Source organism: Crocodylus porosus, unplaced genomic scaffold (genome assembly GCF_001723895.1).
Source record: "Crocodylus porosus isolate Cpor-Errol unplaced genomic scaffold, CroPor_comp1, whole genome shotgun sequence".
Classification (NCBI taxonomy): domain Eukaryota; kingdom Metazoa; phylum Chordata; order Crocodylia; family Crocodylidae; genus Crocodylus; species Crocodylus porosus.
In genome coordinates this window covers 2697889-2711553 of record NW_017728907.1, presented here as the reverse complement: position 1 = coordinate 2711553, position 13665 = coordinate 2697889, and the positions used below count along the sequence as shown (strand labels likewise).

Below are 13665 nucleotides of genomic sequence, written 5' to 3'. Positions count from 1 at the left end.
TCTTCCATCCTACATGCACTTAGAACCTCAGCAAGTTTACTGAACTTGGTATCTTCAAGGACATTATTTGGTCCTCAGAGGATATGACATATGCACTAATTCCCACTGATGTTAATGTCTATTTGGGTGAAATGTGAACACACATTCTAAAAGAACCTAACTCAGTAAGGTAGTTAAGCACATACCCAAATTCAGGCATTTGACAAATCCTGATGATACACTAGGGCTGCTCTCATATTTGAAGGCAGAGACCTGCTCAAGCACCAATAAAAAGCATTTTAAAACTTAAGGAGAAAATATTTTACTTGCAAGAATAAATCGTTTGAAATTCCTTTCTCTAAAACCCGACTGGTTGGTGTTCTTCTGTCTTATTTTTTGAAAATGCAATGGTGAAAGATTAAGTTCTAGATCCAAATTTTCCATGTCTTCCAAAAAATGTCCTTCTGGACTTACTCAGCATAGGACCTTAGTTTCCTTATTACCAATGATTACATAATAATATTTAAATATTTTGACAATATTTCAATGTTCTTTTGCTTCTCTCTTTTTCTCTTTCTTTCTCTAAGCCCCCTCTTTATTCTGTGGGTTTTCTTTTGTAACTCCTCCAGACTACAGCTTTGTTCCCCCTTCCTCCACTCCTTTCTGGTCAGGTACTGCTTACTGCTTTTATATTTCTTCTAAACTTGCTTCTGTTTGTTTCTATGTGCATCCAGTGAGGGAAGGGATGAATTTTTTTGTATGTATTCACTAAATACATGACAGTTAATGTGATATACTGAAGACCGATGCTAAATCTCAATAATTAGATAATGCAGTAAGCTGCTGTGACAAGACAATCCAATGTGGAAGACTGATTTTTTATATGCTAAGAATACCAGTCTTCTAAAGTGCTTTAAAAGCATATGTTACTGTATGCAGAGTTTGAATAGATGCAGCAGATCTCAAGTGGCTACTGAGCCATCATTCACCAGTGGTGTCTGATAGCTAGTAGCATTATATTTTTCATCAATTTGTATAAATTATTCTCTAAAACTTGCACTGTTTGAAAGTCAACCAAATATTCATCCCATCCCTACACCAAACCATATCACAGCAGCCTCTTAAAAGTGTAGTTGCTAGAGTTTTGTTGTTGCATATGCTTTCTTTAGATTCTGCATTGTTTGTCAGTTAATTTTCCTCGTCTGTTTTTCAAGTGAACTTGCGTTGTTTCTGTTAGCCTTGTATAACTCACTTGCTTTGACAGTATACACACATTTTCAAGGAACAAATTGTAAAAAGAAGTTTGAAATGATAGCAGTGCTAATTACATTTCTAATGACATCATGATAAATTCACAACCCACCACTATAGCCATGGTAATTAAAGACACTTTATAGCTGTTAAGCCTTGGGTGCACCACCCTTTTCGCAACCACTAAGAGAAATTTTGCCAGTTAGAAGATAAATGCTTTGCAGAGCCCCGGAGGTGTGTAAACAGCAGCAACTGTTATCTCCTTTAAAATAAAGCATTGTTTTCATCCCTTATTCTGGCTATCTTCCACTTAGGGTGGAGGTTTGGAGCTACAGTAGTTCAAAGATCTCTGGGATTGAGATGGTTCCTGTACTAGAGAAAGGAAAAGTCCTAGCACATGCATCTCACTTTGTGCATAACCCTAGCTTCATGCTGGACCTGGCCTTTTGCAGCTACAGCATTTTATGAGGTTTCAAAAATCTTCCCTTTCTGTATAAAAAAGAATCTGGGACCTTTCAAGGTTCTTCAAAATAGGGGAGAAAAGAGAGAGAAGAGAGAGCTTGTGGGGAGAAGAGACGGAATGTAAAAAATAACCTGGTGGCTAGTGCATTCACTTGTGATGTTGGAAATCAGGGTTCAAGTCTTCACTGATTTCAGGCCAGGGACTTGATCCTCAGTATCTTGCATTCAAGTCAAATGCTCTGGCCACGAGACTACTCTCTGTTCCACAGTGGGTCTCTTTCAGTCTCTTCTGCTGGTGTTATTTGCACAAATAATTAAGGGTTTATATTAGGGCTGTCAAATGACTAAAAAATGTGATCGCAATTAGTTGCGCAATAAAAAAATTAGTCACAATTAATCACAATTTTAATTGGACAGCTAAAAACTCAAAATTATGCGGGTCCTTGTATGGTTGGGGTGGGTGTGGTGTGTGTGGGGGGAATGTGTGAAGGTGTGGGGTGCGTGTGTGGAGTTTGGAGCTAGGGGTTCCCAAACACCCTGGCAGGATGCAGGGTTTTGTGGGTCAGGAGTGAGGGAGGGGCAACAGCAGGGCTGGGGGGGGGGCTAGGGCTTGGGAGTGAGGGACATGCATGCACGCCATGTCAGTAAGTCTGTGGAGGGGGAGATTGAAGGAGTGGAGAGGCACAGATTGAGGCCCTCACAGTGAGAGAGGGAGTGGGGCAGGGGCAAGTGCTCGGTTGAACGGTACCCAGGGCCGGGGTAGGTCATGGGATGGAGCCGTAGGCGGCTCATGAAGGGGCATGGGAGGGGGCAGCTCCCCACCACTGTGTGCCCCCCCAGGGAAGGGATGAGGGACATGTGCCCTCTGGATTTGTGAGTGGGGCAGAGGTGAGCTGCCTGCTGGGGCTGGTACTCTACATCCTGATGCCTTTGCTTGGGGAGCTGTGTGACACCATATTGTGCCTCCCACTGCCAGGTGGGCAGGGGATGCACAGCATGGGCAGGGGATGCACAGCATGGCCAGTGCATGGCTCCCAGGGCAAAGGCAGCAGGACACAGAGCCCCAGTCCCAGTCTGCCTTCACCCTGTGCAAAAATCTGGGTAGCACATGCTCCCCATGCCTCTTCCAGGGATGCACAGAAGAGCGTAGAGCCACACACCCCCTTCCCTCTTTGTGCTTCTGGATGAGCCTCCCATGGCTCTGTCCCATGACCTGTCCTTGCCCCGGGGCCCCATTCTCCACAGTGCCTGCCCCGCCTCACTCCTTGTCTCACCGTGGGTGCCTCATTCTGCTCCTCCACCCCTCCCTCTACAGACTTACCAGTGTGGTGCTGCTCTACATGCAGCATGCAGGCTATGGCTGCTTATGTGCGTCTGTGAATGAATCTTTGCTATTTATGACAAGAACGTCTGCAACAAGAGAGGGAGAGTCACTTCAGAATGCCCTGATTGCCAGGCTATTGGCTATTCATTAGGTTAGCGTGAACTGTATCAGTGGTCAAGTCCCAGGTGTGAATTGGGACAGATGTGAATCTTCATCTCTCAGCATGGGCAGTTGACTATTCTGAGTGAGTAAGGGTGCCTTACATATTCTCTCCCTAGCCCACATGCTGACCCATTTTCACTGTCTGGATTGGCACCTAAGGCTTGATGTATTCTATCCACTAGGCCCTTTCTTGTTTGTGTATAGGACCATCAGTGGAACAGGTTGACACCCTTCACTTATTCCCCCACCCTCCCAAATGATGCCTCCCAAGGTCCATCTTTTTCACCTTTTCCCACTTACCTTGCTTTACTTTCTCCTTTTCTCTAATTATGCTTTTCTCTTTTTAAAATGCCTCCCCTAGCTTGTTTTGCAAGATTCCTCTCTCTGCCCAATTCTGCCCATCTTTCTTTCCCATTTCCTCCAATACTGTATTACAATTCACTGCTTTTCTCATCTTTTTAGTTCTGTTCATCCCACTTTCTTCCATCAATTCCCTGTTGCCACATCTCTCTCTTCTGTACCCCATTTTGTTCCTCGTCCCTCACTTTTCAATCTCACTTTACCCTTTAAACTCAGCTCATAGCCCCTTTCTAGAGTCCAAAGTGGCCCCCCTGCTCCCGATACTACTTATTGGTCCTTATGTCTCAAAACTGTTTTTCTCCCCTTCCCTACCAATCAGTTATTGCTATTCCCATCCACCAAAATCAATTACTTACCCCATAACGTTAACTGCCGCTATTTCCCTTTCCCCCCAAAATAGAATGATTGTGTCTGTTGTCTGCAAGATCAAATACTGCTGCCCCACTGCCAGCTATTCTTGCTGTAGTCCTGCTAAGGTATCTGACATAATGTGGATACTAGTGCTTATGATACTTGACATACTAGAGTGCAAGTAATGTATTATACCAGTGACCTACATTCTAATCTACAGCATCTTCATATTGTGAACATGAGCCATAAATCAAGTTGCTAATTCTCTTTTATATACCCAAGTACTGCAGTATACTTACTCTGCAAATGCTATAGAATGCTATGATGTTATGGTTAAAACAAGGGCATAATTCATTTTTAGACATGAAGGTTAAGGTATTTGCTTTAATCATTGATGTGTGATGATCATTTGAATGTACAGCTTGCTGTTGTTAAGTAAAAGCTGCTATTCATATCAAATGCTTCTAGAAGTTACAATTACTTGATTGCACAGTGTTTGTTACTGTATAGCTGCTGTTTATATCAAATATTTGTTCTTTGTTCCTTATGAAGCCACAACCCATATCACATAAATATATATGTAGCAAGGCTGCAATTGTTTGTCTTGTCATAGCTGTCTAGATGTTCCTAGTGTATATGCCATCTCCTGTGTTTTCCTTATTTTTAAGCAGCATTTTTTTGTGATCCTTTACCATTCAATTCTCAAAATTTTCAAAATAGAATGTAAATGCAATTCTGGAAGATCTCTGGGAAACCCTAGTTAGAAATAGGTTTTATTCTCTATATAGTTCTGAGAACGGGGATGTTAGTGAACATGCCTCTGCATCTTCATTGGTTGCCATATACCCAACATAAAACCAGAATCTTTTTCAAATGGGCTTTGCCCTTCCTGATCCAGTTTCCAAATGGCCAGTTTCTGTCTAGACCCAGCTGATTATGTGGGCAGCCAGCTGTAAAAAAACAAAAAACTGTATCAATTGAAAATGCTATTTTGATGTCACTTACATATAGTACCTTAAGGCTTTGGCAGATGTTGGTTACTGTGCCAGCATCAAAATCAAACATACAAGTCAATGAATATTTTTTTCTAAAATATTTAAATTGCAGTTCTAGTCCTTTAAGTTGCGTTGTTCCCTTGCTTTCTATTAGGAATTGAAGGTGATTAGAATCATGCAGGAATTAATTTTGTAAGACTTTATAAGGGGAAGATTAATTTGCTTCAATTCAAAGCCGGTTTTAGTTTCATGCAGCTTTTGCACCTGTGTGGTTAAAAAATGTTTGAAAACATTTTTATATAATTTAAAACATTTAAGTTCCACTTCAACAAGCTATTAAAATATGTATATAATTTCAAGCTTTTTAAGCATCAATTTTATTTAAACTAGACACTTTAGGTACCTTGTTGAATTGTGGTATATTTTCTTTGTTGTGGGATTTTATTTAAAAAAAGGGTAAACTGTGCTCAGGTTTTATGTCTGAAAACATGAACTGCAAAAAAGCCTGGGTTTACACGATCGATGGTCACACAACAGATAAAAACACTCACTCACTGTGGAAACTTGAGTACTTTTTTGTTGGTTTGAGTTGGAATGAGCTAGTCTGCAGCAGATGACATGAATTAATATTTGACTTCAAAGTCGTTATTGGAAGAACACTACCTTATTCTGTTTATTTTGCCTCATTAGAGGTTTAAAGTGAAATCAAGTGGAAATGTTAATAATCTCTTTGGAAACAAACTAGTGACCTGTAAAATATGTTGACGTACATACCTTGCAGCCAAATGTATTATAACATACAACAATGTAATAACTTTCCAATTTTTTATGAATCCTTGGGAAGATTTTTGATTTAGTAGCATTTTCATTCAACTGGATCACATTTTTTAAAATCTACAAACTACATAATCCTCCAAACTCCTATTGAATTAACTAATAAAGAATGCGTCTCCTTCTCTCTAATTAGCATAGTTACTTTCTTAGTCGCATGCAAATTATTCCTAGTTTATATTGTCATGGAATCCTTGTTAATTTTATAATAATACTGATATCATTCACCTTAATCAGTTAGTCTGGGGTTAAGAAACTTTAATAACATTGATTTCTTGTGTTCAATTTCAGTGTTAAGTCCAAAAGTTATAGGCATAGCCATAGCCCGGTATGACTTCTGTGCAAGGGACATGAGAGAACTTTCCTTATTTAAAGGTGATGTGGTAAAAATTTACACAAAGACAAGCGCAAATGGCTGGTGGAGAGGTGAAGCAAATGGAAGGGTAGGTGTTTCCATTTTTTGCCATCTTCATTCACCTTTTTCATACTCTTTGTCTCGCAATATGTCTGATGTAATGATCTGTTTCAAGCACACACAATGCTTGATCATTTTTTGCAATATCTAACTGAATGAGGGTCTCAGTTGAGACCTAACTGGTTGATGTTCAGTTTGCATAAGACTGTTTGGGGAAAGTAGTCAGGAAAAATAATAGAATAATATCAGCTGCTTTGAATTGCTTATGCTTGGTTAGGGTCATTACCTGAGAGTCTTGAATATTTGGCTGTTATTAAATGTCTGGCTAGCAAGGAGTGTTTTTAGTTGTTTTCTCTTTTGGTGTGTGTTTCACAACCCTAGAATTGGTTTCTAATTAGTTCCTGGCACCAATTCAAGGTGTCATTTTTGACCTATGAACTTAATAGTTTCCCATTAGGAGCCACCACTTTTCTGCAGCATAGATAAACGAAGTGCTCAGGACAACATCACCTGGTTTAGATGGCAAGGGTTTTTAAATTAGGCCACAAAGGTCATCTGATTTAGGGGAGGAAGGGTGCAAGTTCATTAGGGTGGTATTTGGGAATGAAAGTTGTTAGTCCCATTGAATTTGATAGGTAGAGAGAGTGTTGGGATTTAGAGCATTGTGCTGTTTGAAGATATTGCTGTCATTTTGTCTGTCCATGCCGCTAGAGTACATGACAGGAACACTTTAGATTGAAAGCAACATGGAAACCTAAACTCTTTTTGATGGCCTAATATGCAGTGTGAAATGATTGCTCTTATTCTAGTCTTAGTGAGTCAATATCCACCTCCTAAAAAAACAGTCAACTGGCATTCGTTTTGGCAGCCTCAGCAGAACAGACTTGGCATGTTCTCTTCTCATCTCTATAGATAAGTATATCCAGAACAGGATTCATGATGGAGCCCATAGTTACATTTCTTGTTGGGCTCTGTTAGATTTATGGTCTTCAAATTGAACAGTCTGCCTTCTTTCATAAGTGTGAAATAATTAAATTAGAAGAGTCTGAATGAAAAATATAAAAGAACAGTAAAAAGATGCACAAAAGACTGCTATACATAACATGTTCCTTAAATTAGGGCATCATTAATTTTGGGAAGATGACTTTAGGTTTTCTAAAGTGTGTAAAACATTGGGCTCTGCCTTGAAATTCTCTCTCCTGGAAAAGTCTTCCTGATTGCATTATGAGTTAGAGCATGTAGACTTATTCCTTTTTTCACTCTGGTGGAGCAGTGGGAATATGGACTTGTGGCCTTGACTGTAGCCTTGCAGAGTGCTTAAATGCCCTTTACCTCTACTTCCAAAATGGGAGCAACAGTTTTTTGCCTCTAAGAGGTCTGCAGTAGGACCTGAGGAGGAAGGTGCTAAGTGTGCCCTGCTGACACCCCATGTACCTGAATCAACTGATGCACTATAGACCTGGAATCTCAACAGTGAGATTACTCAAGCTCATCCCCAGTGCTCACTCCTGATCTCTGTTTCCAGCAGGGTCATAAGAGAGCTAGTCTCACCAGTCACTTCCAGGTCTGAAGTATGCGCAGACCCAGGTGGTGAGTCATGGTCAACCAAGTCCTCCCTAGGAACAGTCACTGCTGCAGTCTAGATGAACCACCTTGTTTCTGCTCTTATTTTTCTTATTCCACCTTTTAGTTCTTTGGGGTACAGTGATCATCATCTAATTCTAATCTACCTCAAAAAAGGTTCTGATATTCAGTTTACAACCTCCAAACTTTAGTACTGATAATTTTGCATTGCTTGATTGAGTTATCCTAAATAAGTGCTCTGGCAGGTCAGTCAGGTTTATACTTTTATCTTGCTGTCTGCTCAGCAGAACTATCATTGTTTTGGTTAATTACGTGTTTGGAAAAAATTGTGTTGTCTCATTAGCCTCCTATGTATCATTTTGTTCTGCTTTTTCTCCTTGTTTTTAGGTTGGCTGGTTTCCATCAACGTATGTTGAAGAGGATGAATGATTTAAACACTCACTTTGTTATATTGAACAGAAATTTCAGGGACTGTGCAACATAAATTCTGCAATGTGGTGTTGGTCTTGTTAAGCAGCAATTCTGCCTGTCCAAACCCTCCCGTCTTAATGTTCGGATTTCTACCGAAGTTTGTGCTGACAGATTAATGGCTTGCCCAGAGCTGTGCAAGAAACAACCTGCCAGTTTGCTATCATGAGGGACCAGTACAAAGCCCAGACTTCATCTTCCCTGAAGACCTCTGCAAAACAGATTTCTTTATGTTCCTTTTCATTTCATCTGGTAGCACACAGTGAATACTAGCTACTGGTAAATGTTTTAAAACCCTCTTTTCCTTAGGAGTGAACACTTCTGATGGTACAAGTAGATGCTTATTATACCTTATCACTGCATACAGGAAAATGAGTGTTCAGTTATGCTGGTGGGCATAAAGTTGATTCAGTATACTTATTTTGAAGCATTAAAGCATCCTTACTTATCAACTTAAAAACATCCATAAACACAGTGAACTGTTTTGAAGAAAATACTACTGAAGTGAATATGAATAGTCTTCATTTCAAGGTGTGCATGAAGCTGGTTTTAGCTGACTACTTTGAGGTCCTGTTTAAATTTTCTATTTGTTTTGACAGCAATTATAAAAAAAAGTTTAGTGTTATCTAAGACATGGTATTTCTTGAAGAACTGTCTGTAAAATAGGATTGTGGAGTTTTTATGTCTCTGTGATTCCCAAAGTGGTTTGTTTTTTTTTTCAATTTTCAAGTAAGCAGCTGACCCTATAAATGCAGGCACATGTTGCTATGATGTGATGTGGTTCTGTTAGAGCTTGTACATCATCATTAATTTAAAAATTTTGCAGGTCAGATTCTTCCTCACTTTACATCTGCACCACTGTTCCTGCTATATTTGCATTTTGGGGGTTTGGAGGTATTTTCCCTTGGGTCTTTGTGATGGGCTTTTTCATCCCTTTGTTTTTTGCTAACAGGTTTGGAGTATGCATCACCTTAACATCTAGCACAGGGGTTGGCAACTTGTGGCCCACAGGCTGGATCCAGCCAGTAGTAACCATTCAATTGGGCCTGGAGCCATGGGGTTTGGGACTTATGGAGCAGTGGATTTTGCTCCCCTGTGGCCAATTGCTCCCCTGTGGCCAATTGGTTTGCCTGTACTGTGGCCTGGGACTTTGCCAGTGCAACAGCTAGGTGGTAGGGAGAAGCAGCAGCGGTGGTGGTACCCAGGTTCTGGTGTCAACCCACCTTGGACCTGAGCTGGGTCATTCCAGCCCATCTCTTGAAATCACTGTTAATCACTGATCTAGCATGAACTGTCTTTGGTCATTAGGGCAAGATAAAGGAAGCTTACTAGGATTTCTTCCTGTTTCCCAGCACACTAATTCTGATGGCTACTTAGGTAGAGTGGTGGTAAAGTTGGTGGCAATGCAGTGTAGTGAGCTTTCCTTCCATATTATACTAAGTGTATATAAAGGAATGTTAGCTTGAAAGGCTGTGACCTCAGGCATCAGGCATGGCAAAATGGCATCTGTCCTTTGCAAGTTAGCATTTTCATAAACTTGGAAAGTCCTGATGTATATAAGGGAAGGCTGCACTGTGAGCAGTGTCATTGTGCAGGTGTGAGTATGCAATTTTTAATATGTAGAATATTTCTTAACCTGCAGTTTAAGATTTTATATTTTGTTTTTCCTGAGGGTAATATTTCCCCCACTTCCTTCCACTGAATGAAGCTGGAGAGTCTACCCATGCACATACCTTGCAGTTGGACTAGCAGTGTGGCTCCTTTGCAACTCTCTTTCCGTATGATGGACTTGATTGTTTCCACTGGTCTTCCACAGAATGGGACTGGCACAAGTCCCATTGCACAAATCCTATTGCAAACCCTGTCTTCTTTCTGTTCCCTACTTCATGCTGGCCTATTTGAGGTCAGGCTAAAAGTCCCATTCAAAGGATAGAATCTTTTCAGTAGGACCCTTCCCTCACAGCAGCCTTTCTACCAAAGTGCTACATGATTTAGGCACTGTTGTCTGGGGCCAAGTGAGGGTAAAGTAAGTCTTGCAGAAAGCAAGGTAAGTTCCAGTCTTATTTGTGAGCCCCTGCTGATGTTCTTTTGCTTCAGGAAGTTTACCTCAAAATTAGGTAAACTGTGATTTCATTGAATATGTTGTTTGATGGAACCAGTTCAGAGAACTTGTAAGTATGTAAATAATTCCTACAATGTATTTTATAAAATGATCTGTACAGCTAGTTAGTCTGGGGGAATATTGCCTTTGGTCCTGTGCTGCTATGCAGTAGTATTTGTGGGCCTGATCCTGTGCTCCTTAAGTGGACCAAACTGATTCTTTGGCAATTTTGCCTGCTTAAGGGGTAAAGGAGTAGTCTCTATGAAATGTGTTGTGCTTTGCAGTCATATAGTTCTGAGGAGAAGCAGTTGAATTCGATACAAATTAGGAAACACATCTGGTATGTTCAATAACTTAGTTTAATTTTTTAAAGTTTGATAAGCAGTGCTATAGGCTTTTTGGCAAGCCAGGGGTTCAGCCATTTACCTTGGAGAAAAATTAAAGCCATAACTAAACATCTTTTTCATGGTATAAATCCATGCATCTTTGTTGAATGCCCTGTATTGGACAAGTTAATGCTGCATTTTAAATTGCATTTGTTTAAACCAAAGACTTAGTAAATATTCCAAGCCTCTGCTTCTACATATGCTTTCTTTTGCCTGTGTTGAGACCTTATTGTCACTTACTACAGTAATGCCATTTGTAATATTTTGTAAATATGTGAATATAATAAACCAGTTGATTTCTTGTGTAAATTTAATGTGGCAACATTTGTACTTTTTTTTTAAACAAAGGCATGGTTTGGCTTTTGTGAAGCTTTCTATGCATGCCAGGGCTTTCTAAGTACTTACAGCGATTTGTAACGGTCTGTTTTATTCCTACTCTTGTATAAATTTTGTTTACCTGTGAGGCCGCATTATTGTTGTATTTGGAAAGTGGACTCTTCTTAAGGGTTTCTTTTTCTCAGAGTGTAATGTCCCTTTCACTAAACACAGGACCACTTTGTGTGTATTTGGACAACTACTTACATGAGGCCTAGAGAATGTCATTCATTACTTAATCATATTTTTTTACCTGGCAAAGCCTGAATTTGTAATTTCTTGACTGAATACCACAATTCCTTTCGTTTATAATGTTTGATTGAGGTGACTTTCTTTCTCTGTTTTCTGTGTTCTCTCGCATGTAATTTTAGCTTCACTTGAGCTCAAGTCTGGAACTGCAGTCTATTCTCAATTATTCAGCTGCCTAACTGCATTCCTATAACACATCCTATCTATACAATTCGGACAATATTGCCTTTATGCACCGTCTGTTTACCAGTAGAATAATTTTTGGGCTGATGAACTAATTCAGAGACTTCTGTGATAATACAGCTGAAACATGGCTTCACTATGTCACTTCTGCTTTTTGATAAGAAAGCTTTTCTTTGTGAAGCCACCTTTCTAATAGATAATCATTAAACCTAATGAGGGATTTACACATCTCTGCAGATGTAAGGCATAATTTTCCTGTCACCCATGAAGATATCATATATCTAAGACCTGCACCTAACCTGAGAGATGCAGAATGCTTCTCAATTAAATTCTACTCTGAGCAAAATTCATTCTCATTCATATGGAGGCTGCTTTTATTTATACATGGGAAGAGAGATGTGCCCTCTTATCTCATAGGAAAATAAGAGGAATTATTGTAATTAGGGCATAGGAGCTATTTATGATTGGATTTCAAGCTCTGAAGATTTGGAGGCCAGCCAAACACTGAAGATTTATTGGGATGTTTTGGTTTCATAGATTACAACCTTAGTAAGGAAAATTCCCCTGTCCCTCTCAAGAGCTTCCCTTCCTATCCCCCCAAAACAATCTCTAATACTTTTCTGAAGGGAGCTAATTATGGTGATGTGGGGTTTTCTCAATATGGATGAGGAAGTGCGAGAGGAGGAGAGGTGTTACTTGAAGAGATAGTTGGAGAAGAGTTAAAGAGAATGTGTGTGTATGTTCTGGCACATTCAACCTCCAGTCTAGGTTTACTTTAAGTGGGTTTGAAGTTCAGTGTGAAAGTTTTATATGTATCTGGCTTAACTTTTGCAGTCAAGCCACAGTTGCAGTTCTACCTATTGCATCAGTATTGCAAGAAATTAATGGTTGTTGCTTTGCCACACATCATACCTGCTCAGAGGTCTATAATGATATTGGAGATTTTAGACCTTCCTCTTCTGAAAGCTCTAGCTTCCATGTGAGAGAGGGAATTCTGGCTTATAAACAAAGAAAATGACTGACTTGCTCTCAAAATATATCATTATAAGTTGTTATGGTGCAACTGTTACAACTGCATGATTACTTACTGATACAATTGTAACAAAAGTACTCCAACTTTAAACCTGCTTCATTCAAGGTCAAATGTAGGATTGTTTTGCTAACTTTTATTAGGATCCTGCAGTTGTAACATTTGCATCATAACTACTGATTTGCATCATAACTTCTGAGCAACTGCCCTGCCTCCCCTTTTGAAGGGGCTAAAATGTATGTTTGTCCATTTCCCTGGTGAGCATTTTCAGGCCAGTAATATGCAGGTGAGTAGTTGTAATTTCATTCAGAGGATGGTGGTGATCTAAACTGGATGCAAGTGCCTATCTTCTCTTTAGCCACTTTATTATAATCGTGTTGCATAATAACATACAAAAAAGGAATAGCATAGACTGTATGCAGTTGTCATCAGCTTAGATCCTGGAATTTGAGAATTAATGTTGTGTTTTGTGTACCCTTGCCTGTGTGGCAAGTCCCGGAGCACTGTTAAGAAGCATGACTCTCGCACTTGGTCAGCGTGCACAAAAGCCCCCAAAATAGGTAGTATGGCTGGTTCAGCCCAATCCTGAGCCACACCCAACCTCTGGTGTGATTCTTAGTGCACACTGGGCCACAGTTAACCATCTATGTCGTTTAGTTTCTGAGCATTTTTGTGCCTAGAGGGGGAGTAAATGGGCAGGAAGTGTTTATTACTGATATTCCCAGGCTTACCACAGAAACAGCATAGACATGCTCCGAGAGAAAAAATGTGAATGTTTTCTCCAGCACTATTGAAAAATGTTACAGAGTGTTAACATTCATCCTTGTATCTGCAGGAGGGAGGTAGTTCTGAGTCACTTTAACGTCATAAAGCTGTTTGATGTGGTCTTCATGATACATAAGTAATTTCACAAAATGTTGAAATGTTCAATGCCTAGGTAATAAGGCCACAGGAATGAGTTTAAACCTAAGGAATTTTGATTGCAGAAAAGTGATTCATTGCACCATCTTAGCAACTTTCTTTTCAAGAACAAAGAACCATTTGTTTTTATAGCAAATGAGATTTGGATTTCTAATTCAGTCTGATAATTCCTCATCTGTTGTACAGTTTGCTATCCATTAATTATGAGGGTCTCCACTGTTTACATGAGCATAGCATA

At 39.8% G+C, this 13665-nt stretch overlaps 1 protein-coding gene across 1 annotated transcript in view; it reads left to right on the top strand.

Moving 5' to 3' along the window:
* VAV3 (vav guanine nucleotide exchange factor 3) overlaps positions 1-8796 on the top strand; it is a 220281-nt gene extending 211485 nt beyond the window's left edge. Inside the window, exons 25-26 of the mRNA XM_019530656.1 lie at positions 6007-6158; positions 8102-8796. Of these exons, the coding sequence (XP_019386201.1) occupies positions 6007-6158; positions 8102-8143 (194 nt within the window). The 3' untranslated portion in view covers positions 8144-8796. The remainder of the gene's footprint in view (positions 1-6006; positions 6159-8101) is intronic.
* Positions 8797-13665: the final 4869 nt, after the last annotated feature.